We start from the raw sequence: 26,937 nt of genomic DNA on the forward strand, positions 1-26,937 counted from the left end.
ATCCATTATGTATATGTACTACATTTTCTTTATCCATTTATCTGTTGAAGGGCACCGAGGCTGGTTCCACAGCGTAGCTACTGTGAACTGTCTGCTCTTGTTCTATCCCAAGCATACACTTAACCTTCCTAGAGGCTAAATGATTTATAGCAGTATGAATATAGAAACAGATATAAAAGTAAAGCTGCTTCTATTGTTTGATGCTAAACAGAATAACAAAAATCTTAAAGCATACCATTCTTTCTACTGTTTTATTAGTTTGGGAATATATACTTAGTTTTCATAAAATATTATTTATGCTACCATATAATGAATTTATTGTTATTTTTAAATGAAATAGTGAGTATTTTAAATTTCTCTTTTAGTTTCAAAAGCTTTGACAGATGCAGCTATACATCCTCTTTGGAACCTCTATAATTTTGGAAAAAAAAATGTAAAGGGATCCTGAGACCAAATAGCTTAAGAATCTCTGATTAACTACAACATTTTTTAAAATGGCTGACTGATTCCATTGATCTGAAGTATCATAACTCCTTTAACCAGTAAGTAACCCTGCGAATAAGATCAAGATAAATTTGTGTATACCCTTAATTATCCTCTTAGAATAATTTTCAGAGGTGAATTTTCTTGTTTTTATTTTTTAATGTATTATTTTATTTTTTCAGGGGTGAGTTTCAAATGAACTAGTATGGACAATGCAATCTGCCCCTCAGCCACTTGGTTATTTCCCTACAATACACCAAGGGGAGTGAAAGGCATGGAGACTCCTCCTAGCATAAGGGTTTCACATTAGGTGGTCGTTCCCAAGGGGAAAGGACCTTGTGGACTATCTACTTCCATGGGCTCTAACCTAAACACCCTCGAATCTTGTTTAAAAGCAAATTCCTGGTGGGGAGGGGGGATGAGTGCAGCTACCTACACGCTAACTATTGCTGGGACGAGCTTCCTTTTCCTAAAATACAGGCTGAAATGATGCCCAAGTGAGATGGGCTCCGCTGCCCTCTGTGCTGGACTTCATGTTAGTTCCTTTCCCAGGGCCTGGGGCTTTCCCAGCCAGGATCCACGCAGCCTTCTCTTCATTTCCATCGCTGAGCTAAATCCGGATGGACACTCCAAGGACTCAGCAGATTACAAATCCATTAAATCCTAAATTTTCAATTCTGAGAATATTTCAAAAACAATTGACACAGGTGCTTTAAAATCAGTTGGAAATGATAATCTAGAGCTTCCAGGTGTATTAACATTATAATTACCATATTATTGTTATGTAATTACAATATACTATATTTAAGTATTTATGAGTGTGCCACACCTGGAATGATGCGACACAAAGGAGTTTTTTTGTTTTGTTTTGTGCTACGGGGGACTGAACCCAGGGGCGTTTAACCGCTGAGCCACGTCCCCAGCCCTTTTCCTTTTCTGAAACAGGGTCTCCCTAAGTTGCTGAGTGCTGGTCTTGAACTCGCGATCATCCTGATCTTCAGGTCCAGCCTCCGTAGCCGCTGGGATAACAGCTCGGCTGACACGAAGGATCTCCACCAACCCTGAAGAAGTCTGGAAGGTTCTGACTCAGTGGGCCCCAGGCCAGTCCAGAAGCCTGCATTGGAAATGCGCGCTGCTGCTGACGTCAACCAGGGCCAGCGTCCGCCCGTCGGTACGGGATAGGCGGCTCCGCGGAGGCCGCGGTGCATCTCCCGCAAAACTGATGCCCCCAGGGCTGCGGCGGGCATTCGCCGGCTCCCGGCACAGGTCGGCCTTTGATCCCAGCGGCTGTCGACTGCCCACTGCAACACCTCAACCCCAGGACCTCGGGTCTGGCCGCAGGTCTGCAGGAGCCTGAGGAGGGCCCACCCAGGCGTTGCAGGAGCAGCGGGGAAGACCACGGAGAGAAGGCGCACCAGGGCGGCGCTCGCCCACGCTGCGTTCCCTGCAGGGGCGCGCGCGAGTGGGCGAGCCTGGGGCGTGGCTTCTGGAGGGGCGTGGCCACCTGGTGGGTGGGGCGTGGCCACCTGGTGGGTGGGGCCGGCCGAGGTGGGCGGAGCCGGGAGCAAGGGCCGAGAGGAGGCGGCCCCGGGCCCCAGTCTTCGGGGCTGAGGCGCGCGGAAGCTTCCGGGTGCTGCGCGGAGGGGCGGCTGGAGGCGCGACCCGGCCTCACTCGCACGGCCGCCGCGGCGCGCCCGCGGGGAACGAGGGCCAACTGCGCACGGTGAGCCGGGGGGGGGGGGGGGGGGGGGGGGCGACGCCGAGCTGGGCCGGGCAGGTGCGTGCGGGGCGGGGCGGGGCCGCGGACCGTCCCCTGCGCGCCCCCGGGCCCCACACGCCCCCGTCCACCCCCTGCGCGTCCCCGGGCCCCGCGCGCCCGCCCGCGCAGACAAAAGCTGCCGCTGCGCCCCGCTGCTGTCAGCGGCGCCTCGGGGACCTGGGCCACCGGGCCGACATCGGAGAACGTCGCGGCGTGGGGACGGGCCCGCTGCGTCGCTCTGCGGCTCCGTGGACAGGCCGCAGCCCTCGGCACGGGTTCGGGCGGTCCGCAGCGAGGCCCGCGGTGAGAGGAGCGAGTGACGGGCGCGGGAGGGCTGGTGGTCGCAGGTGAGACCCTGGGCACAGCTTGTCGGGGGCCTGCTCGGCCGCGCCGAGGGCCCGGAAGTGGGGCCGGCGCTGCGCTGCGCGGGGGCCCGCTGGGCGCGGAGGGGCCGGACCGGGCCTGCGGAGCGCGGCCCGCCCTGCGCGGCCCTGACCCACCCTGCGCGGCCCTGACCCCCGGTCACGGAGCGTCTCCGCGGGTGTCCCTGATGCCCAGGAGTGTGCTCCCCACCCACCGGCTACCTCTCCTGCCTCAGTAGTTACTTGATTCGTTATAGTTTGGAGATTTTTTTTTTTAGTTGTCCACGGATCTTTTATTTTATTTATTCTTATGCGATGCTGAGGATCGAACCCAGGGCTCTTCCACTGAGTCCCAGCCCCTTGGAGATGTTTTTAACCTCAAGAAAGTACATTTTCTCTTCCTTAAGCTGTTTGTGCGTGTCTTTTTTATCCTTTCTTTTTGTACTGTAGTGTCTTAGTTTTTTTTTTCTTTTTCTTTCTTTTTTTTGTAGTTGTAGATGGACAGCATGCCTATATTTTATTTGTGTATTTTTTATGTGGTGCTGAGGATCGAACCCAGTGCCTCCCACATCCAAGGCAAGCGCTCTGCCACTGAGCTACAGCCCCAGGCCCCTGTAGTGTCTTCTTAATAAGTTAAGAATCCATGGTTCTAACAAAATAGATTTTTTGAACATAATACTATTTATTTATTTATTTATTTAATCTCCATCTTATAGATAAAATAGAATAGGAATGACATTAAGGCGTGTTTCCCCAGTATTTTTATTTATTTTTATGTGGTTCTGAGGATCGAACCCAGGGCCTTGCACACGCTAGGCCAGCGCTCTCTACCTCTGAGCCACAACCCCAGCCCACAAAATAAATTTTTTATTTTATTTATTATTATTATTTTGGTATGGGATTGAACTCTGGGGTGCTTAACCACTGAGCCACATCTCCAGCCCCCCCCCCTCCTTTTTTTTAGTTGTAGATGGACACAATACCTTTATTTATTTATATGTGGTGCCGAGGATTGGACCCAGTGTCTCACATGTGCAAGGCAAGTGTTCTACCACTGAGCCACAACTCTAGCCCCTCCCCAGCCCTTTTTATGTTTCATTTTGAGACAGGGTCTTGCTGAATTGATGAGGCTGGTTTTGAACATGCAGTCATCCTGTCTCAGCCTCCCGAGCTGCTGGGATTACTCAGCATTCTTAATGCAATTAATAATTTACTGCCCCCTTTGTTATTGGTTCAATTATTTAAGGAATGACTTCGGACTGGACTCCTTTCATTGAGCTTCTTTATTCTCTTAAGAGATAAAGTGAAACCCTTTAATTATGTATAACTATAAAGCTCTAATAAAAAAAAGTCAAGCAAACACACACACAAAAATAAGAGAGATAAAGCAAGATGGTCATAAATAATCATTAGAATAATTTCCACCTACAAGTTTGTTTTGATTCTAAACATTTTAAAATTGGGGCTGGGGATGTAGCTCAGACATAGAGTGCTTGCCCTGTATGCAAGAGGCTTTGGGTTCACCCCCCCCACCAAAAAAAAAATCTTGTTCAGTGTTTTTAAAATTATATTATAACATTAGTAATTTTTATGTGGGTTTGAAGTTGAATAATGGACCTGAAATCAAAGTTGAATAATAGCAGCATAGTACTGAAACTCATTGATTGAGTGTTGAACTTTCTGGTTACTAAGAATTTAGACTTGGTCACTTTCGAGGTCACCATTTCTGGGTAGGTTCTGTATGATAGGTTTTTGAAGATGGCTATCAAGACATTATTAAGATATAGTTTAGAGCTGGGGTTGTAGCACAGTGGTTGAGCACTTGCCTTTCATTCGTGATACACTGGGTTTGATCCTCAGTACCACATAAAAAATTTAAAAATAAAATAAAGATATATTTAAAAATATATAGTTTAATTTTTGAATGTCTAATCTTTCATTGGGATGATTTTGAAATGATCATTCAAAGTATTTTGACACAAACAACCAGTTTTGGTTCATTTTGATTTCCGTTTCAGTACTTGTCTTTTACCCTGCCATTCACCTTTGAATCAACTGCTTGTCTGTCTGTGTAGCTTCCTGGGAGTACTGATCCGCCTTCATCTCACTGAAGCATCATGAAGTCACACCATGCTGCTGTGCTTATGCTAGCCTTCCTGACACTCCTGATGTGGCTCCCTGGGTCACTGAGCTGCAACAAAGCACTGTGTGCTAGTGACGTCAGCAAATGCCTCATTCAGGTAGGACCAAGAGTCCTCTGTTAATGTTAAAACACATAATAAAGGGGCTGGGGATGTGGCTCAAGTGGTAGTTCGCTCGCCTGGCATGCACAGGGCGCTGGGTTCGATTCTCAGCACGACATAAAAATAAAATAAAGATGTTGTGTCCACCAAAAACTAAAACAACAACAAAAACACAAAGAAAGCTGAAAAACAGTAGACAGATAGTGTGTATATGATGTGGCATTGGGCCTGAGGTGCTAAACTATGGTGCACTCTGGATTTTTACCTCTGTCATATGTTGCACACAAGCACTGTAGAATTTAAGAAGTTCAGTACTACCAGGTGCAGTGGTGCACACCTATAATCCAATTACTTGGGAGGCTGAGGAGGTTTGCATGTTCTAGGCCAGCCTAGGCAACTTAGTGAGACCCTGTCTCAAAATAAAACAAATAAGCAAAGGGGTTTGGGATGTAGATCAATGGTAAAACTGGGTTCAATCCCCAGTACTGTAAAATATAATTAAATTCAATACTGAGTCTCATATCCTGCTTTTTTAAAAAATATTTATTCTTAAGTTTTAGGTGGACACAATATCTTTATTTTACATTTATGTGGTACTGAGGATCAAACCCAGTGCCTCGTGCATGCTAGGAGAGCACTCTACCTCTGAGCCACAACCCCAGCCCCTGATATCCTGCTTTGTAAACAGGCTGTTATAAGGTGATGAGCATCTTTTTCAGGTGAATTTCAGGATTCCCTTATGTAATCTAATATTTAATTGCAAAGAGACTCAAAGACTATGTTTAGAAAAAAAATTTAGCAGCTCAACTAATAGAAACATTGTTCCCTAAGTGTAATATATCATTTTGTATTGCAGTATAACAAAGTACTTCAAAACATAGTAGCTTAGTGGAGTAAATACTCATTCTCTCTTGAAATTTCTGAGACTGGAACCCTGGGAGCAGTTCAGCTTGGTAGTTCTGCCTCAGTGTATCTCATGGGTTGCAGGCAAGTGTTGGCTGGGATTAGAGACTCCGCATCCAGGATACTTTAACATGGACTCTTCTGGTCATCAAGCCAAGCCCACTACCCTAGGTACTGCTCTCTCTCTCTCTCTGAGGAGAAAAGAGGCTCCATAACTTGGCAGGGTTCATATAGGGAGTAAATACTTGAGGGACCTGATCTGGCTTGACTCCAAGTCTGCAGCCTTCCACTGAACGTTCTGGCTTGTCTCTTGTTCCCTCTCCCATTAGACTAACAATAGCCTTTTCATTTTGAGTATGTCTTTATTTTTTAATTTTTTTTTATTTTTTAAAGAGAGAGTGATGGGCTGGAGATGTGGCTCAAGCGGTAGCGCACTCGCCTGGCGTGCGTGCGGCCCGGGTTCGATCCTCAGCACCACATACAAACAAAGATGTTGTGTCCGCCGAGAACTAAAAAATAAATATTAAAAAATTCTCTCTCTCTCTCTCTCTCTCTCTCTCTCTCAAAGGCGAGCGCGCTACCGCTTGAGCCACATCTCCAGCCCTTGAGTATGTCTTTATTAGTCTCCCTTCTTGTTATTGATTGTGGGCTAAGAAATTTAGTAACCGTGCTTGTAGGTTGAGTAGACTTATCTAAAATGCCAGAACTGGTTCAGATTTCAGACTTTGTTACAGAGTTTAGAATATTTTCATATACCTAATGGTATCTTGAAATGGGACCCAAATCTAAGCATGAAGTGCATTTGTTTCATGTAAACCTTACTTATACACAGAGTCTGAAGGTAACTTTATGTGCTTTTTTTAGAGCACCTGCATTTTGACTGTGACCCAGCACCTGAGGCAGGTGAAGTGTCACTTGTGGCATCATTCTGGTACTCAGCCAGTTTCACAATTTGGAGCAGTTCATGTTCAGGATGCTGTACCTTTATTAGCATTCCTTGTGAAGTGTGGTTCAGCCAGCTCTGCAGCGTGGTGGTCCTTACTGGGGTGGTAGTTATAGATCAGAGGCACTGCGTGCTTCTTTCTGGTGTTTTGAGTCTTCTCATACCATGATAACCCTTCTTCGTGTTTCAAATTAGAATGTTTACCTGGAAGAATTTGCTTGTTGTCTGGCTTTAACTTTTTCCTGTGGACATGTTCAAGTGTGGACAGAGGAGACGTGAGGAGGCAGCCGTCAGCAGTCAGCGCATCCTGGCTGTGGGCTGCCCTTCTTTTATTGGTGTGTGATTCTGCTGCGTGTCTCTGGCAGGTCAGACTCTCTGACACCCAGCTGTGAGACCAGAATGCAGCTGGAGCTTCTGAGGTGGCAGGTTCTGTCATCTGCACAGCAACTGGCTTTGTGCTGCGGTCAGATGGGCTCTGCCCCTTCCAGGTCATTCAGCATACCTTTGTCATTCATCGTTGAAAATAAGGTCTTGGAACCATTACTGTGTCTGGGGGTTAGGGGCGATTCACTTGAACCTCAGGTTGTTTTCGTTTTTTGGCACTCCAAGTTTCCATTAGTTCCAGTAATTAAAAATGGTACTTTAAAATACTTTTCTTTGTAAGGAAAGTTTAAAAGAGAAAGCTTTGGGTTAATGTTGATAAATACTCTGTAAGGCTTTTGTTTGTTTGTTTAAAAAAACTTTTTTAGCTTGAAAGTTTTAAGATTTACAAAATATTTCAAAAAGTAAAGAATTTTATGCAAGTATAAAAACTGGACTAGTAAATAAGACTCCACCTTGTGAAAGAAGCTAGGATTGGAGTTTTGTCTGATGCACGGGGCTGATATTCTGAGGCTGCGGCTGCTCTTCAGGCAGGAAGTGGTGACTCTTTTTCTGGAGTAGCAGACCCAGGCCTTCTGGTGCTTGGCGGGTGCTTGGGGTTGCAGATTGTGTGGGGCGGGGACTTCCTCTGCTCTTCCTCTGTTCAGTCGCACTCTGAGCACTGACCTGGGACATGCTTTCACTGCACTTCGGAGCTCTGGCAGATGTCCTCACGATTGGACCCCCAGTTCCCTTGTGTTCCTTTCACTATGGCTGTGTGATAGATCACCCCAAGAACCAGTGACTGAGCTCAGCATTTATTTTGCGGAGGCATTTCTTTCTGAGCAGGGCAGGGGGAGAGCTGGCCTCTTGTGAGGTCCTTTACTGGAGTTGAGGCAGCATTACCCACCAGGCCTGCCTTGTCGAGTTGGTGGGAGCTAGGTGCATGTGGCAAATGAAGTGTCACTAGTATGATTGGAACACCAAGTTTTAAATTTTACCCAATTTAATTAAAATACCTACGTGTGACTAACGGCTGTTCACTGTACTGGACATCCAAAATCTGAGTGCTCACAAAATCTGACACCTGAGCTAGAAATATCCTTTGGGCATTCCTCCACACCCCAGACTCCCTCGCTCCCTCCCTGCCTGGGCCTTCTGCATGTGCTCTCCACTGAAGCAGCGCGATGCCTCACATCCTGGATCACAAATGCTATAGGTAGAGAGGATGTGGGCCTCACCTGTGGTGTTGGGGATTGAACCCGAGGCCTTGTGCACACAAGGCCACCACTCCACCAACTGAGCTATATCCCCAGCCCTGGGCCTCTGCCTTTCCATGGAGGAGCAACAGTGTCACTTTGTCAGGAAGCATGAGGACAGGACACAATCCTGTGGCCACCTGTGGAAAAGACAGCCCATTAGCCACTCACCTGGGAAAGGGGTGGGCTGGATGGCTTGGTGTTCTCCTGGTTCCATGCAGCTCTAAAGAAAAAACCAACTACTGTATGTCAGATATTTGTTTTTTAAATTGTAGTAGTAAATTGTTAAATTTTCAGAAGAATACACAGCAAAAAATCTCTGGATCCAGTTCTCCCTACTCCTCCTCCTGTTACAAAGGGAGATCCACTTTTAATGTTTTAGCTACTTCTATTTTCATTTCTGTTTGTGATTTTTACCGAGGTGATGAAATACTAAACTTTTACTACCATTTCTTGATTTTTCAATTCTAGGGATTGTGTGTCTAAAACTGCTTTTCTGCTATAATAGATGAGGGTGTATCTCACTCACCCACCCCCACCCCTGCCCTCGATGGTTTCCTCACTGTTTCAAGTTTATCTCTGGTTTCCTTTTTAATTTCTACAATGTATTTAAGCCTTTCTGCTCTGTTCTGATTTCTGATATAAGAGGAGATTAATAGTCCCATTCTTCCCTTTAAAAATTCTAATTTTTAGCAACAAGATATAGTACAATTTTTAAGAACAGTGCAGCCAGGCACAGTGGCACACACCTGTGATCCCACCTACCCAGGAGGCTGAGGCAGGAAGATGGCCAGGTTGAGGCCAGCCTGGGCAATTCAATAAAACCCTGTCCCAAAATAAAAAACAAGGGCTGGGGATTTGGCTCAGAAGTAGAGCACCCCTGGCGTCAATGCCCAGTACTTTCCCCTCCAGGGAGCATAGAGAAAGGAGGGTTTATCAGGGCTACAGTCTCAGGCAATCCTGGCCACACATCATTTCATAGAAAGCCAAGAATTGCGATTTCCTCGTATATGCGAATGCTGCCCTCAGTGTTTTTACTCCTGGCCTGACCTCTGGAGAGCAGCGTAAGCCGAGGGTACTGGGTTATTTCCCGACTTCACTCCTGTTGTGGAGTTGCTAGATCTCTGCTCTGGAGACAGCCTGCTGTGATGGTGAAGGCAGCGCTGCACTTGCTGGCCCTGTGCCCAGGGCAAGTCAGTCCGTCTCAGTGTCTCTGTTTCCTCACCTGCCAAGCAGCAGGAGCAGCCAGGCCTGCCCGTGTGGTCACTGGGCTGTGCCCGGCACTTGGGTGCTCCTGTGGCAGTAACTACCCTTGTGCTTGGTTCTGTGGCTGTGTTTGTGTCTTCCCAGTTTTGTTCAGGTGTGTTCCGCAGTTAGCGCTCTGCGGTCTGAAGATCGCGGGAGCCTGGACTGCTGGCTGCTGCTCGCTTTCACTTGAGGAGCTCTGTCTCCAGTTGCTAACTGTCCTTCTTTGTCTTGCATCATCAGCCGATGATTCCTTGGGTGTTTTAAACTCATGATCCATCTTCCTCCCACGTGGAGTCTCAGTCTTGATGTTTCTGGACTCTGGGGGGCTCTGACTTTCCCGTTGTTCTCCCCAGTTGGTCTCTCTGTTTTAGATTCCGTATCTTGTCCTTTTTAAAATGTTTGCCCTCATCTTGTCGTGAGGTTCCTTCAGGTGGCTTGCTCAGCGGGCTGTGTGGGAAGTCCATTGGGTGGTCCTGCCAGCTGGGAGTGGAGTTTCCTCTTGGGTCACACACGGGGAGGGTCTGCCTGAGTGTCTGTCCTGCTGGCATCCCACGTTGCTGGTGAAAGGTCAGTCCAGCTTGTTTCCTGCTCTCTGTGTGGGACTTGGTTGGTTATTTCTCCTGGGAGCCTCCCCGCCACCTCTCTGCCCTTGACACGGTGAGACGCACCCTACAGAATCCTGGCCAGCCTCATGGGGCTCAGTTGAGCTGAAGACTGTCAAGTGCGCGTGTGTGCATGCTTTTTCTTCTGGAAGGCTGACTGGTGTGTGTTGAAGATGGAAGGATCCATCTGGGTCAGATCTTTTTAAGACAATTTTGTTGAGATGTAATTCACACTATAAAATCCCCCTGTGCACACATCTGATCCAGTGGTTTTTGGTGTGCGCAGAGTTGTGCAGCCATCACCACGATCTAATTTTAGAACATTGTCATTACCTTAGAAAGACATCCCACACACAGCACATCACACCTGTCATTTCCTGTCCCCCCACCCCCCATACAAGACTCTTTGGGGTGTTGAATACACTCGAGTCCAAGAGTGTTGCTGCGCCTGGTTCCTGTCTCTGATCATCCTGTTGGGGGGTCCACCCACAATGTAGCATATTGCAGTGCTTCGTTTATCATCGTCAGGTGCTATGGAGAGTTGGGTTGTTTCTCCTTTTTGGTTTGGGATAATGTTGCTGTGAGCAATCATGTATGAATTTTTGAATGGATATCTCTTTTTTCCAGTATTGGGGATTGCTAGCCATGCCTTCCACCACTGAGCTACATCCCTAGTCCTCCGTGTACCGTCTTCTTTCTCTTGAGTGTGTACCTAGGAGTGGAGTTGCTGCATCCCGTGGTGACAGTTTGAGGAAATGAGGGTTTTCTTTTTTTTGTAATATTTATTTTTTAGTTGAACACAATATCTGTATTTATTTATTTATTTATTTATATGTGGTGCTGAGGATCAAACCCAGGGCCTTGCATGTGCTAGGCGAGCGCTCTACCGCTGAGCTATAACCCTAGCCCCCCCCCACCCCCGAAATGAGGGTTTTCAAAGTAGCTACTCTGGGTGAGGATCCGACCCTCAGCCTTACCTACGCTTATCTTTGAGGGTCACCTTATCTTTGAGGGTCACCGGCTCAGTCTGTGATGTTGTGATCTGTGCGTCCTTCCTGCCAGGGAGCTGAGCATTGTTTCACATGCTGATTGGCCATTTGTTTATCTTCTTCAGAGAAATAGCTATTCAGTATCTCTGCCAATTTTTAATTAGATTGTCTTTTTTTGTTGTTGAGTTGTAAGAGTTCTGACTACAAGTACCTTATCAGACAGAATTTTCAAATATTTTCTCTCATTTTACGGGTTGTATTTTTACCTTCCTTTGGTATCATTTGTAGCACAGAAGTTTTAGTTTAGTTGTTTTTGTTTTGTTTTGTTTTTCCTTTTGTGGTGCTGGGAATTGAACCGAGGGTCACACACATGCTAGGCAAGCGCACTCTCAGGTGCCTTTTAAATTTTTATTTTGAGACAGGGTTTCATTAATTGCCCAGGCTGGCCTCGAACTTAACATTCTCCTGCCTCAGCCTGCCAAGTGCCTGGGATAACAGGCATGAACCACTTTGTCCAGCTAAGTTTTTAATTTTGATGAAGTCTAACATATCTAACATTTTGTTGTTGTCGTTGCTTGTGCTTTTGATGTTATATATAAGAAGCTGTGCCTCATCCAGGGTCATAAAGGTTTGTTCATATACATTTTTTTCTTCCAAGAGCTTTATTGCCACAGCTTGTGCATTCAGGGCTGTGGTCTAGTTAGTGTGGGCTCAGTCAGATATGTGCTGTGAGGTGGTTCCAACTCCCGTCTTTTGTATATGAATATCCAGTGTCCCAGAACCATCTTTCCTAAGTGTATTATCCCCGCACCCTGTTCAGATCTTTGTTTGTAAATGGGAAGTCTGTATGTTTGCAGGGCTTTACAGGCAGGAGGGCTCACCTGGGTGGGGAAGCCCCTAATCCAGGAGTGTGTCCCCCCTCTCTGAGGCTGGTTGTTTCCCTGGAGAATGCGCTGGTAGTTTGATTTGCTTGCTTGTGTTGATTGGCTGCTTTCCTTGTTGTGCTTGGTGGCAGGTAGATGGCCCACAGGTGCCTGGTTCCCATCTTTTTGCTTTAGCATGGGGGCAGCCTGACTGGTCTAATGGAAACCAACTTTAACACCCTCTTCTAGCCCTGGTCTCTTCAGTTAAAGAGCAGATTAGGTATTTTTATTTCATATGCCAACAGTTATTAACTGGGGTTTGTCTTTGGACCTCTTGGTGGCTTCAGGGGATTCCTGGGAATTACATTCAGGTTGCGTATGTGCAGTGTCCTGGGAGAAGGTCTGTAGCCTTCAGGGGGTTTCCAGAGTGGTCAGAGGCCCTGAAGAGGTTAGGAATTGGTGCAGCCTTGCTCTCACTGCCACACTGGGGTCCTTGTTAAAATCCACCTTTCACAAGGCGTTTCAGATGATAATAGCTTTCCCTTAAGCTTGCTTTAATTATGGACAGAAAGGACAGACATAAGTGGGGAGATGAAGCACTAAAGACAAAGAAGCAACACATGAGCAGCTTAAAGGAAACTTGCCTCTTAGAGAATTTAGAGTCTCTTTTTACTGGTTTGGTTTACAGCCTCTGTAGTGATGAAAGGATGTTCTGTGAGGATACAGTAGAACATGTGTGTGTGTTGACCTTTCTACACTCATGAAATAAGCAGAAAGTTTCCCTGGAAGCTCATAGTTGTGTAAATATTTGTGACCAACACAGTTGCAGGGCAGTAGTCATTCCTGCCCCTCCTTCAGGTTGCTATGCATAAGGGTGGTCCCTATGTAAATATTTATTTTGTGCTTCTGATGGGAAACTTTAAATATCAAGAAAATAAAACTGTTGTCTTGGTGTACCCCTTGCTCACATAATGAGTGATTTAGCTAATCTTGTTTCAGAAAAATAATTGGTGATGCAGGATTTTTCTTCTAACAAGATCTTTGCTATTTTGGTGCTTTTATAAAAAGAACTTTAAAGTTTGGATTGGTATTATGCTCTACTGTAGTGTGCCAGCTTTCCATTCTTGTGTCAAAATGCCTGAGATGATCAACTTAAAAGGAAGAATGGTTCGTTTGACTCATGGTACGAGGTTTCGATTGGTGATTGCTTGGCCTTAGGACAACACAGCACTTCACAGGCAGAGGAGGCCTGCTCACCTCCTATTGGCCTGGAAGCAAAGAGAGAGGGAAGGCCAGAGTCTCAGTGACCCCTTTGCAGGCATGCCTCCAGTGACCCAGCTTCCTCCCACTGCCCTGCCAGAGGTCTCCCACCTTCCCATACTGCCAAGGTAGGGACCATGATGGCTTTGGGGGACATTCCATACCCAAGCCATAAGCCCCTGGTAATCTTCAGGCCCATTTTATTTTAAGTGTGGAAAAGCCCAAGTTGAGTTTTAAGTGCTTTTGGCTAATATTTATGCTCATCTCATGGGAACATTCAGCCTGGTTTCCAGGCCCCAGGGCACCACCTCAGCACGTGCTGGTCCTCTGAAGATGTGCGCAGCACTCCCCAGTGCTACGTTGACACCGGCCTTCTCATTCTAAAATTAGTTATTGAATCTTAAGTTTTCTAAAGAATGTTAGAATTTCAGAATGCTTTATTTCTTTTTAATGATTCTAGTTTTAAAAATGTATTTTCCATCAAATATTGTGCTTTTTTGTATACAGTGAATTGAAGAGCATTCTGCTGTCATGTATAACTGATTGGAATGAATGAATGAATGAATACATAAATAAAAGAATGCAAATATTTTTTAAAAAGTATATTTTTCCTTAGGTTAAAATTTTAAATAGTTCAGGAATCTTTAAAGTTTTCTTAATTACAATGAACTAAAAAGTTGACTCTCTCTTCCATATTCCCTTCTCTTCCTTTCTCCTTAATGCAGATTATACTCCACATTACTCCATGGCAGTTGCTTGACTTGTCACTGACCACTAATACTTTTGGCTCATAGTAGGAAGTGCCTTCCTACTATATGCATGGTGTTAGTTGCCTGTGCTGTTCCCAATCGCATGTTTCTGCCTGTGAAAGCCATGCCTCGAGCCCCGTTGCCCTGCTGTGCTTCAGGTGACCTTCGTGGAAGTCTTGGAACACACAAAAGCAGTCAGTGTCCAGCCTCGTGAAATTCAAGGAGGAATGCATCACTGCTTCCCCCTCTTATTTCACCAGCTGGAATACCTGCTAAGGTGTACAAGTAGTGGTCAAGGTACATTTTCACCGACCACTTCACCTGTTGGATTGATGTGTTAAAGACTAGGATTCACTGGTGCATGTGGAAATGTTCACACTTACACAAGAGGGAAGACTGTAAGTAGCTGATTTCCACCCCGAGCTTGGGCAGTGATCTACATGTGATCGATCCATCCCATCTGGACCTGCCCCACCTTATGCACTGGGTAATTTTAGAGAAATGCATGGGGCACTTCACTTTCACCTTCAGTTTCTTTTGCTAGGTTTGTGCAAGAAATGGTGCCAGTCGATATAGTCAGGTCTTCGACCTGCTTGTGTAAGCTCCTGTGCGCCTGCATTTAGCCAGGAGGATGGATTCTTTTCCCAGATGGTTCACTTAAGTGCTGGTTATTTTCAGGGCAGAGTTTACAGAGAGGATTTTGAAGAACAATGCGATGGAGGTTGGTTGGTTTTCTGCCCCAGGTTGAAGGTTTGCTTGATGTCTTCCTCAGAGTCTTAGAATGGCAAGCAGATGTGTTAGAGCCTGGTGGCAGCTGTTGGTTCTTGAGTGAGGGCTAATTCTGGAAGGATGCTTTGTTACATGCCTGTTGGGCCTGTGAAAGTGTGCAGCAGCCGCAGTGCAGATGTGACCAGCATGCTCACCCACTGACCACCTTCCTGTTGACTGAGGTCGAGATACTGCGAACACTGGGAGTTTGCCTCGTCTCACAAATGAGGATCGCAGTCTGTGTTCTTGTGTACCTTGCTATCTTAAGAAGTCATATACGATACAAGCAAATTAAATGTTTGCCCTTGTAAAATAATTGCTACTCAAAAATTCAGAAAACACGGAAAAAGTAGCCATTCGTAGTCCTGTTCTCCAAACCCAGACTTGGATTCTGTTGAGGTGACTAACAGTTGTAGTGTATACACAACCTTTGCCACTAGTGTTTTTCATCTGGATTGTTTTGTGTTTCTTTGTTTTAAAAATAGTATTTGTGTAGATTTTTAAAAGCTCTGAGTTCAGAGACCTGCTTTCTGCATTGTTTTCTGTTGTACCAACAGAAGAGTTTAGATAAGTTTTGAATTTAGGTAAGTTCTGTGCTTTACAGTTCAGGTTTATTAAAAACAAAAACAAAAACAAAAAACTAATGGCTAAACTACAGTGTACTGTTACTGGACTTTCAGAATGAAACAAGGTATTCCCTGATCTCCCAGAGCACTGTTTTTTTCCCTTTTTCGGTCATGTTTTTTGTGGTATAATCCACATGCTGTACAATTCCCTCTTTAGGGGTATAGTTCTGTGATTTTTGACAAACATATACTCATATAAATGCTACCAAGGTCAAGATAGACAAGATTTTCAGCCCTATAAAAGGTTCTCATGGCTCCCTCCTTTTTGCAGTACTGGAACCCTAACCCAGGGGTGTTCCACCACTGAACCACATCCTCAGCCTTTATTTTTTATTTGGAGAAAGTCTCTCTAAGGCTAGCCTCCAACTTGTCATCCTCTTGCCTCAGCCTCCCAGTAGCTGGGAGTACAGGTATACACCACTGTGCTCAGCCCTGCACCCCTTTGTAGTTGTACCCTCCTTCCTCTCCCAGCCTCTGCCCTGGCAACCACAGATCTGACATTTGTCCCAACAGTTTTTTTTTTTTTCCCAGAATTTTATGTATTTGTTTGTTTCCAGAATTTTATGTATTTTTTGGAATCCTGTGGATTCTGTCTGGCTTCTTTCATTTGGAGAATGCTTTCGGGTTCTTCTGTGTGGCCGCTGTATCAGGGAGTGCTTTCCTTTTTGTTGGTGCATGTGCCCCGTTGGTGGGGTGTGTCTCATCGTTCATTCATTTACCATCAGATGAACTGGGATTGCTGCAGCAGCCAGGCCGCTGGTGGTCATGAGAGAGTGAAGCTGGTTCTTGCTTTCCTATTCAGTCTTTGTGTGGGCCTGTAGGTTGTTCTCGCCAGGTAGATACCCGGGTGTGAGACTGCTGGGTCACCAGAGCATTTGGTATTCTTTATCTCATTTGGATGCCAACATCTTTGAGGGAGAGTCCAGCAATACCAGTCCTTTCCTGCCTGAGCAGCTGAGAGTCAGTGTCACACGCTGCCACTCTGGGCTAGGACTTGAAACCCCACCCTGGACATCCAGGTCATTTGCTCTTTTGCTTCCAGTGTTTCTCTGTTGTGAAGAACACATCAGGTCTTGGCAACAGTTAGAGAGTGCAGTGTTTACCAAAACCGAGCCTCAGAATAAACAAGATCCTTCCTCAGGTTATTAGCTTCCCTGTCTCACCTAGAAATTTGGAAGTTCGTACAGTAAACATTCTTATAATCTAGTCTTAAATCAATCTCCCCAGAAAATGTGTTTTGCATAGATATCTCCCTAGAATGTAATTTGTATATGGAATAAGATTCCTCTCCAAAGTCAATTGGATTGTTACATAAAATTTCTATCTTGTGGCATTCAGAATGAAATTCTTTACATGGTCGCCAACCTTAAGAGCATCTAGCATAACGCTTCCCATGGCACCCCAGCTCTGACATGCAAGAGCAGCGTGGGAGGAAGAGCCAGTGTCACGGCCGACCAACTGAGGTAGTGTGGCCTTGGAGCCCCAAGCCACTGGGGAAGCAGATGCTGCTTCATTAGCTGAGAGGAGTGAAGGGGCGTCAGGGGCGTCGAGCACTGCGTTCCAAGTACCTGGCCTTGCAGGTCAGCCAGCCTCACCCTCTCCTGGATTTGGGCAGCAGCCCTCCAGGTGTTTGCAGGGCTGGTCCTGAAAAAGGGCCTGATTACACAGCCTGCAGGACAAACTGAGGCAGTCACTGGGCTCCTGATCTCCAGGAAAGAGTGACAGCAGGAGTTACTGAAATGTTAATGAGGAGTGAGCTTTATTCTTCTTAAAGAAACAGGGAGATCTAACCATCACTGGGATCGGTCCCAGCCACTTAGTAATGGAATGGTGATTTATAAATGTTGTCATTTACATTTGAAAAATGAAAATAATAACTACCTTAATTTGAGCTTTATGAGGTTCAAAATAGTGCATGTCAACTCTGAGCATGTGTCTGTAAGTGGTAAGTGGAATCCCTCCAGAGCCTGGGGGCAGTGGTGGGTGTCAATATTGGAAGCTCTGAATCAGTCTTTATTTTGGACTTCTGTGAACTTGGTGTTTGGTTTGATCAGATGTTCCATTCAACTGAGCGGGACCCAAGGTGAGCCATAGTGGAGCTGGATAAATGTATAAATACATTTCCTAGTCTCAGCTCTACTGTATTTTCTGTTAAGTAGAGACTTTGAAAGACAGTAAGGATGAAATGGAAGCTGGCAGAGTGTTAGAGAGTGTCCTAAAGAAGAAGATGGCCAGACGTGGGAGGGATTCACAATTTAAGGACTATTCCTGAATTTTTGGCACAGTGGGTTGCACAGCTCTTAAGTTATGTTGACAAATTTTCATGATAGTGAGATGCTTATTTTTCTTAGATCAGGATATGTGTAATCATTATTTTGTTGGAAAGTCCTGAGACTTCATCAGCATGGGATGCATCTGATTGTTTTGTTCCCATCTTCTACCCTTGTACATATTTCTCAACATCTTATAATTTCAAAAAAAAATTTTTTTTTTTAATTTTGCAAAGCCTTAGTTTTTGGCTGGGGATATAGCACAAGGCTTTGGGTTCAATCCCCAGCACCACCAAAAAAAAAAAAAAAAAGCTTTAGTTTTTGTTTGTTTGTTTTTTTTGTTTTTGTTTTGGGGGTGTCTTGTTTTGAGAGGGAGTCTCATCATGTTGCCCAGGCTACCCCAACTCCTGGGCTCAAATGACCCTGCCTCAGCCTGGCAGGGAGCTGGAAGGCACCGCCAGCCCCCAGGCTTGCTTCCTGTTCTATCCACCTTGCTGCTCATAGAAGATCACTTGTCCTCCTAACTGGAGCAGCTAGAGGTGGCATGTCCTTGGCACATGTCTTAAATGGAGTACTTTTGTACTTTTCCATAATCCTTGATTCAGCAGTTACATTTCAAGTTTATTATTGGGGTCTTTTTTTTGTTTGTTTAGTATTTTTGTTGTTGATGTTTGTATTTCCAATACTTGAGTTCAAAACACTTTACAAATATTTTCTCTATTTAGGAACATTCCTCCTAGCCACAGTTTGCTTGCTGTGAAAACACTTGCAGTGTGTGTTTCCAAGTGTGTTTATGACCAGTTATTAGTCAGTCAAGCTATGTTCCGAGGCATGCAGGGGTGGAGGAGGGAATCGTGTGGTGCGCTACTCATGCTGCCCCATAATTACTTACCTGTGCAAATTCAGGGTTTCAGTGTGTTTCCTGCTTTAAAAACAGAATTTTGGAAAGCAAATGATCACAGTCTACTTTTGCTTTCTTGATTTGCAGAGAGATTTTTGAGATCAAGAAGCCGTCTGTGAACTTGTTTATGTTTTCCCCTGCAAAGTGAGAAGTGCTTTTGAGAGTGGAAAAGGCTCAGATGCTCACCAGGAGGTTGGGCTGGGGGCTTGTTCCCATGTCCAGATCTGAAGTGCACATTGCCAGGAGCTGTGAGGTGCTGCTCATGTTTGGGGCTTATTCACTCACATTGCTAAATTTTATCTGATTAATTTGTTTTATTAAGACAAAGATTTTTTTTAAGCTTACCTACAGTAAGGCAGAAAGAAGGAGAAATATTAGTCAAGTGTTATGAGAGTGCTGTGTCATTAACAGACCAAACACGTTGGTGTCTGTCCACATGTAGACATCACCTAACAGCAGATTCATGGTTACGCCTCTCTCACCAGTGGCAGTTCACTCAATAGGCATGGGTCACCTGGTGATCACAAGCCACCAATCAGGTTCTTTTATTCCAATCTCAGTTTCTAATATCTGTAACACTCAAGTCACACGTCACACTTCACACAATCGTGTACTAGATTACAGAAAGGCTAAGAAAGGGTTAGGGTAACCACGTGGGGTTAGAAGGCCCGAGAGCAGCTATGTAGGTGTCAGATAAGACCAGGAACCAGCCAATGGACATCTTCAGGGCACAGAAAGCCCAGGATGTGCTCTAGGCAAGGGTCCTGACTGCAGGTTCGGTGTCTGGTGGAGGTGTCAGCTTGGAGTGGGCCATACGTGGTGATCACGGGCAGGAGAAACCGCACTTTGCTGAAGTCCTAGGAGGGTAGGAAATCAGAGGTTGTTTACTGTATCAATTTTCCTGAGCAAGGCTTGTGACTAGTGATCAGGGGACGGGGTGAAAGTGTTGCTGTGTCTAATCTTGGGGACGGGGACGGGGTGAAAGTGTTGCTGTCTAATCTTGGGCTTCTTCTTTATGGGCCTTGAGTGAGGGGTTCACATCTGGTGAGGTTTATGTGATTTGGGAGGTTTACGTGTCCAGGTGCTCCTGAGTTTGGTAAGTTGGCACATTTATCAATTTGTGCCTTATGGTGGCAGATGGTGGCTATTTACTCGTACCAACAAGGTGTGGAGTCGTTCTGCCTTGACACTTTTACTCAAAACTGAGCAGCTCATGGCAAACTAGTGCTTTACTAGATGGAATCACTCAAGATCAGGCACAGCCTGACAATTGCTGTTCTACATACCAAGGGGTTGCAGGCACAGCCTGAGGACTGCTGTTCCTTACACCAAGGGGTCACTCAGGGCAGGCACAGCCTGAGAACTGCTGTTCTATACACCAAGGGGTCACTCAGGGCAGGCAGAGCTTGAGAACTGCTGTTCTGTACACCACAGGGTCACTCAGGGCAGGCATAGCCTGAGGTCTGCTGTTTTACACACTGTGGGGTCACTCGGGGTAGGCAGAGCTTGAGAACTGCTGTTCTACACACCAAGGGGGTCACTCAGGGTAGGCACAGCCTGAATACCGCTATTCTGTACACTGTGGGGTCACTCGGGGCAAGCACAGCCTGAGGACTCTTGTTCTATACACCATGGAGTCACTCAGAGCAGGGCATAGACTGCCCTCATGTTAAAAAAGTAAAGCCATATTTCTATGTGTAATGTACATTAAATTTTAAAGGAAGCTTTATTTCTTGCGATTAAGTGGCAGCCTTTATAAAAACAAAAAGCATCAGCATCCTTAACTAATGGTGTTTTTAAAAAAATGTTCCCCCAAAAATGTTGTCCTTCCAGTGATAAAACAGGCAGGTTTCATGGAGAAACCAGTCACACATTTTCAAGTAACTTCAAGCTTGTAGTTTTGTGTTGCTTTGCTTTGTTGTGCCAGAAATCAAAGCCAGGGCTTCTCCCATGCTGGGTGGGTGCAGACATACAGCTGTGCTTCTCAGTGAGTCCCAACCCTTTTGCCCTCTTTTTCTTATTTACTTTCATATTTATCTGTATATTGGGGGAGGTGTTCATTGGGAGCTTGGGGTTTTGGGGTGCTGAGTCTAGAACCCGGGTCCTCACATATTTGCAGCATGCATTCTGCCACTAGCTGCCCCCCAGCCCTGAGACTTCCTGATAGCCCAGCAGAGTTCCCTTGCCTCTGCAGTGCGGGAATGCAGCCCGACCTACAGTGGGAACTTGTTGTCCTTTGTATGTAATAAGTCACAAATGCTGACGTGGTACTAACAAATTAGTTAGAAAATAGTGCAGGTGTTGATTTCTGAAAATGCTGTGTGTAGCTAGGGGATTTCTAGAGATGAAAAAAGGAGTTAAAATCAGTGTTGCAAAACAATGTTATGTTAGAATTACAGGCTCAAGTCCAGTGATCTGGAACATAATGAGATGAATTAATAAGGATAGTATTATGTCCAATGTTTAAATTTTAAAGGCACCATATTGACTTAGAGAAATAAGGGTTATATGGCACTAGTTAATTTTTTAAAATATGTGCTATTAGTAGTATTTTACTAAGTCTCAGTTTTTTAAAATATTGTTGAAATGGTTTGAAAACAGCACAGTTACTAACAGCATCTTTGTACCCCAAACAAGCCTTCTAATTTAGGCTACTTCAGTTATGAGAGGCGGTGCCCAGAATCCAGCAGGCCAGTGGCTGCTCCGCTCCTCCTGGCTGTGCTAGGCTCTGATGGGTGGTGGTGGTGGTTTTTTCATGGTGGCCTTAGGAAGAAAGTGCTTGCTGGTGGCACAGTCAAGGTCATATCATGGGAGGGTCACACTGTGGGAGACCTGACCTAGTACGAGCGGGCAGGGAGGGAACACGGCCTTGCTGGGGTCAGTGGGGCTCTCTGGCTGGACGTGACTTGGGTGCTGAGAGCATCTCACGGGGTGAGTGTCACTTCCCTGCTGCTCTCTCCCTGTAGACAGCTGGAGCTGATGACCAAGGGCGGTTTCGGTGGATTAGAGCACAGTGGCCCCTCCAAGGACTGGACCCGCGAACTGGTGCATCTCCAGGAGCAGGGCAGCCTTTTCCTCCCCACCCCCACTTCTTGTGACCGAGTGGCCTCCCCACTCAGCTTCCCATCAGCCCCCAGCGAACCTCCTCAGGGACTGACAGACATCTGCGTCCCACTTCCACAATCTGGGAAGAGAATGGACTGCCAGTGACCACCTGCTTTCTACCAGTGCCAATTATTTGTAGCCTGGAAGAAGAAAGGTCACACAGTCTAAATGATTTCTGAGAACCCAGGAGGGTGGGATCCAGACGGTGTGCAGGTGGCGAGAGGCGGGAGGGGCTTTGTGGAGAGAAGGTATGTTTGGGGGCAGCCGGTGGCGGGGGCTTAAAGAGCAATCTCCCAGGAATCAGACTTCAGTTCAACTTAGGGAAACACTTACTGAGCCAGTGGTGGCACACATCTGTACTCCCAGCCACTCAGAAGCCTGAGGAAGGGGGACAACAACTCAGGCCAGCCTCTCAGCAAGTTAGCCAGACCCTGTCTCAAAAGAAAAAGTAAAAAGGAATGCAGTGTAGCTCAGTGGTAGGCACCCCTAGTCTCAATCCTCAATACCACCAAGAAATATAAAAAAAGAATGGAAAACATTATTGGAGCATTACAAGTTGTGACAGGCTATTTGGGTTAAATCCCTCATCAACTGTTGGCTCAAATGACCACTTGTCAAAGGAACATTACAGAAGAGATCCTAGTCTTAGATGGAAAGATGGTCTAGTTTACCTCTGAAGTTCCTTCCGAGCCTGAGGGTAAGATCAGTTTTATCATAAGTTACTTCTTTCCAAGTAGTAAAATTTAATGTTTTTCGTACAGATACATCCAGTATCTCTTAAGCCAGGGAAACCAAGAGGGCTGGGAGGCTACAGAATCCCATCTCAGTTAGTTCAGGAGTGATGGTCTGGGGGCAGGGGGAGGCAGGTCAGGGGCCTCCTTCACAAAGTAGGCTGCATGGTTAGCCCTCGTGGAGTGACCAGCCACCCAGAGGGGCCTGGTTCAAAACAAAGCGTTTCTTGGCTCCTGTGTCTGTGGGTTGGCAGTGTGGGCTTCGTCCAGCTGGGTGGAGGCTGCTGCTCTAGGATGACTTCCGGTGGCCTGACCTGTCACGTGTCCTCATCCCAGCTTCACGGGACAGCTGGGGAGCTCTCACAGGAACAGCTAGCACTACAGGCTGCTGCAGGCCGAGGCCCAGAGCTAGTGTGAGGTCACTTCCACTGAATTTGTCCATCAAAGTAAATCTCAGGATCACCTAAAGCCAGAGGGGCTGGACATGTCCCTTGATCAGAGGAGAGGACCTGAGAAGCTACTTGTGAAGAGGGGATATAGAGATGGAAGGTCATTTCCACTTTCTTTGTAAATAAGTACCACAGCAAGCACACCGTTTTAAAGTATTATGGGTCATTAAAAATATCCTGTGTGTGTGTGCATGCGCGCGCGGGTGTTTTACTGGGGATCGACCAGGCGTGCTTAACCACTGAGCCACACCCCAGCCCTTTTTATTTTTTTGAGATAGGGTCTTGTTAAATTGCTGAAGCTGATCTTGAACTTGCAATCCTCTTCCTCAGCCTCCTAAGTTGCTGGGATGACAGGTGTAGGCCACCATGCTGGGCTCAGAGTAGCATTTTGTAGTAGATGCTTTATTCACATTTTATATATTGAGAAACTATAGCTCTCACCACAAGTTGACTGTTCATTTATATTAATCTGAACAACAAATCGAATACCTGAGAAGTATTTTCTGTTCATGTACTGAATGGTACTTTGAGGTGGTTTGGAGGTTAAAGTTACAAGTTATAAAAGTAAATTGTTTCCTTTGTTTCAAAGTAAGATAAAAGTATCTAATATCTGTTCACTGAATCTGTCCAAAAGAAAAAAATTGACTTGACTTTGTAGGCCCTTATGTTCCTGCAAATGTGAATTAGGTTAGATAAAAAGTTACACCAAGAGGGCTGGAATCTGGCTAAGTGGTGGAACACCTGCCTAGCGAGCATGAGGCCCTGGGTTCAGTCCCCAGTGCCAGGAGAAACAGTTGCATCAGGAGTAAATTATTATAATGTAAAGATTTGGGGGTTAGTTCTTAAAGAGCAATAACATTAGATAGCGTTGTTTGAAACTTTGCCTTTAAATGTCTGTCCCTTCTAGGAGCTCTGCCAGTGCCGGCCCGGCGAGGGGAACTGCTCCTGCTGTAAGGAGTGCATGCTGTGTCTCGGGGCCCTCTGGGACGAGTGCTGTGACTGTGTGGGTAAGTTGCCACCCAGGCGGTGGCTCGGCGTTTAGGAGACTCAGGGGGTGGCCAAGTGGCAAGGCTCTTACCTGGTGTGTGCGTGACCTTGGGCTTAATCCCCAGCACCACGGTAGAAAAAGAGAGAGACTTCACAGAACAGAAGTGTGTTTTATGTGTATGAATGAGTTGCCTCAGGTATAATAAGCATTTGGAACATTGCTATTACATGTGCTTGTATTGGATCATATTTACATTTATGTGCTTTATTTTTATAGAAAAAGTTTGGGGAGGAGATTTAAAGTGCATGTCCTTGGGGTGTGGAAGGAAGGGACCCAGAGGTGATACTTTTGCTTTTCATTTGAAATCTTCTATACTGTTGAATTTTTTGTAAGAAGATATTTGTTGCTAGGAACCGTGTTTTATAAGAAACATCTAGAAAAATTTTCCAAGATATATTAAGTGAAACGTGTGCATGTGTGTTGATAGAGTGCTGCTGGTGGTGCTGAGAAGGAAAACCGAGCACCTGAACCGTGGCTGGGGCAGGACACCCCCGCGGCTCCTTCAGGTCCTGGTGCAAACACCCCCTCCTCAGCAGCCCTCACAGGGAGCTGGGAGCACCCGCTCACCCTGCAGGACTGCGAACTGCAGGCCCCTGTGAGCGTTGCTAGCCTGTAAGGAGGAAGCAGTCAACCTTTTGCACAGTTAACTCCCTGTCCGTCCTCACTCCTCTCTCCCTGTCTGTCCTCACCTGCTCGCTCCTCTCTCCCTGTCCGTCCTCATCCTGTTTGCTTTCTGGGGTATTGTGAAATCCATCATTTCACAACACTACCAAAATACTTTAGTTATGTATCTCAAAAAAAGAGTAATTTTTCTTACAATGTCCAGTGAACAGTCCTTCTTTAATGCCATCTAACACCACGTCAGTCCACTGATGGACTAAAGGTCTTCTGCAGTTGTTTTACCCAAATCAAGAAGTGAAGTCCACTTGCTGTGGTGGGTGGTTGAGGTTTCTTAAGTTTCTTTTTTTCTAGAACAGTTCCTGCTTGTCCCCATCTTTTGCTGTTCTTTTTTTGAAGGAGCCCATTTGTTTTGATGGGAAGGAGACCTCTTCTGGATTGGGTGGTGGCTTCCTATGGCCGTTGAACCTGTTATTCTGTCCACTCTGTCCTAGAAGCTGGAAGTGAGGTTCAGGCTCGCTGTGGGGAGGCACAGAGTGCACCTTAGCAGGCAGGCAGCACCAGAGGTTCTGTTTCTGGCAATGCTTAGTTTGGTCAGTGGGTGACAGTGCCATCCTTGGTGATAGGTGGAGGTCCCTGTCGGCCTCCCACCTAGCAGTCTCCCCCTGCCCTGATGACCACTGGCTGGGTCAGGCATCCCACTGGAGTTGTGAGGCAGTGACTGTCCGTCTCCGTAACTACTCCTGCAGTTGTCACCAGCTGGGACTATTCTGCGTGGAGCTTCCCTTGATCCAGTGAGGCCCGTTGCTTACCTTGAAATAAAGGTGTATAGACAAATGCAAGATAAACAGTAAATCCTTTCTCTTCATGCATTTGCCAAGCACTGACTCTGCCCTCAGTTTCCACTGAGGTTCAGTACGTTTTATTTGCTTTTTGCTTGCTTTTTTGATGAAGGGGTTTGGGATATGTATATTTAGTGTTTTATTTGATTGCTGCCGTCCCTCCTCCTCTTCCTCCTCTTTCTTTTTCTTCAAATTGCCTCATCTCTAGTTAATAGGAGTCTTTCCAGATCCTCACAAAGGCCCAGAGTCCTTTGGATGTGGCTTGTTCCTGTGGCTTCAGAACCTCCCAGACTCCTGGGATTGCCCCTGGAGCCTTGCCCCCCCCCCCCCCCCCAAGAAGAATGGTGGTTGGAGATGGCCATCCGGACATTGGGAGTGTTGTGGCTGCTCCTGGGGCCTCTCCTGACCCTTTCCAGTGGGCAGGCATGATAGGCAGGTATAGGCATGGGGAAGACCTGCTTTGAGTTCTTACTAATTTGGTTTTAAGATAACAAAGTCTTGGGGCTGGGGATGTGGCTCAAGCGGTAGTGCGCTTACCTGGCATGCATGCGGCCCGGGTTCAATCCTTAGCACCACATACAAAGATGTTGTGTCCGCCGAAAACTAAAATAAATAAATAAATAAATCTCTCTCTCTTTCTCTCTCTTTAAAAAAAAAAAAAAAGATAACAGAGTCTTGGGCCAGGATTGTGGCTCAGTGGTAGTGCGCTCGCCTAGCACGTGTGAGGCCCTACGTTTGATCCTCAGCACCACATAAAAATAAATAAAATAAAGATATCGTGTCCAACTACCACTAAAAAATAAATATAAAAAAGATAACAGACTGTTTATTTCTTTGATTTATATTTGTAACTTCTTTTAAATTGAACTTTTTTGTTCCTACGTATATGCTTGATTTTGTTTTTTTGTTTATACCTTTTCTGTGTGAAGGAATTTATTAGAAAAGTTATTTTGACCTTTTAAAATAATAATATATGCTTTTATGTATAATAAATCAATGAAATGATTAAATAAAATTTAAGGTTGCTGATTCTTAAATATTTCCTGAAGATGCGAGCTCAAATACTGTGTTCCCAGGTCATCTAGAATCATTTCCCAAGCAGTTATGGGACTATGTTGACATAAAGTAAGGTTTATTTGTATTCATTTGTTTTCAGTTTTTAGGGGTTGTTTCCTTTTGGTTTGGATTTTGGGTTTTTTAAAATAACTTTATTTTATTTATTTATTTTGTATGTGGTGCTGAGGATCGAACCCAGTACCACTGAGCCACAATCTCAGCCCCATTTTGGTTTAGTTTTATGTTTTGGGTTTTTTTTTTTTTTTTTTTTGGTGTGTGTGTGTGCATGTGCATGCTCATGCCAGGGATTGAATTTAGGGCAGCTTAACCACTGGGCCACACCCCCTTTAAAATATTTTTTTTAAATTTTTTTATACCTTTATTTTATTTATTTTTATGTGGTGCTGAGGATCAAACCCAGGGCGTCATGCATGCAAAGCAAGCACTCTACCACTGAGCTACAACTCTAGCCCCGCAAGCCCTTTCTTTTATTTTTTATT

The 26,937-nt window shown here is 45.6% G+C and overlaps 1 protein-coding gene across 3 annotated transcripts in view; it reads left to right on the top strand.

Moving 5' to 3' along the window:
* The first annotated feature begins 2,075 nt into the window (after positions 1-2,075).
* The window catches only part of Twsg1 (twisted gastrulation BMP signaling modulator 1), a 31,550-nt gene continuing 6,688 nt past the window's right edge, over positions 2,076-26,937 (top strand). The window contains exons 1-3 of one of the 3 annotated variants that reach the window (XM_046421431.2): positions 2,076-2,206; positions 4,680-4,844; positions 23,781-23,880. In XM_046421431.2, the coding sequence (XP_046277387.1) occupies positions 4,722-4,844; positions 23,781-23,880 (223 nt within the window). In that variant the 5' untranslated portion in view covers positions 2,076-2,206; positions 4,680-4,721. Of the gene's footprint in view, positions 2,207-2,385; positions 2,590-4,679; positions 4,845-23,780; positions 23,881-26,937 lie in introns of those variants that run through there. The other 2 variants (XM_046421432.2, XM_046421433.2) reach the window with 2 other exon arrangements.

This window comes from Marmota monax, unplaced genomic scaffold (genome assembly GCF_021218885.2).
Source record: "Marmota monax isolate L192 unplaced genomic scaffold, Marmota_monax_Labrador192_F-V1.1 WCK01_AAM20220418_F8-fsc00254, whole genome shotgun sequence".
Classification (NCBI taxonomy): domain Eukaryota; kingdom Metazoa; phylum Chordata; class Mammalia; order Rodentia; family Sciuridae; genus Marmota; species Marmota monax.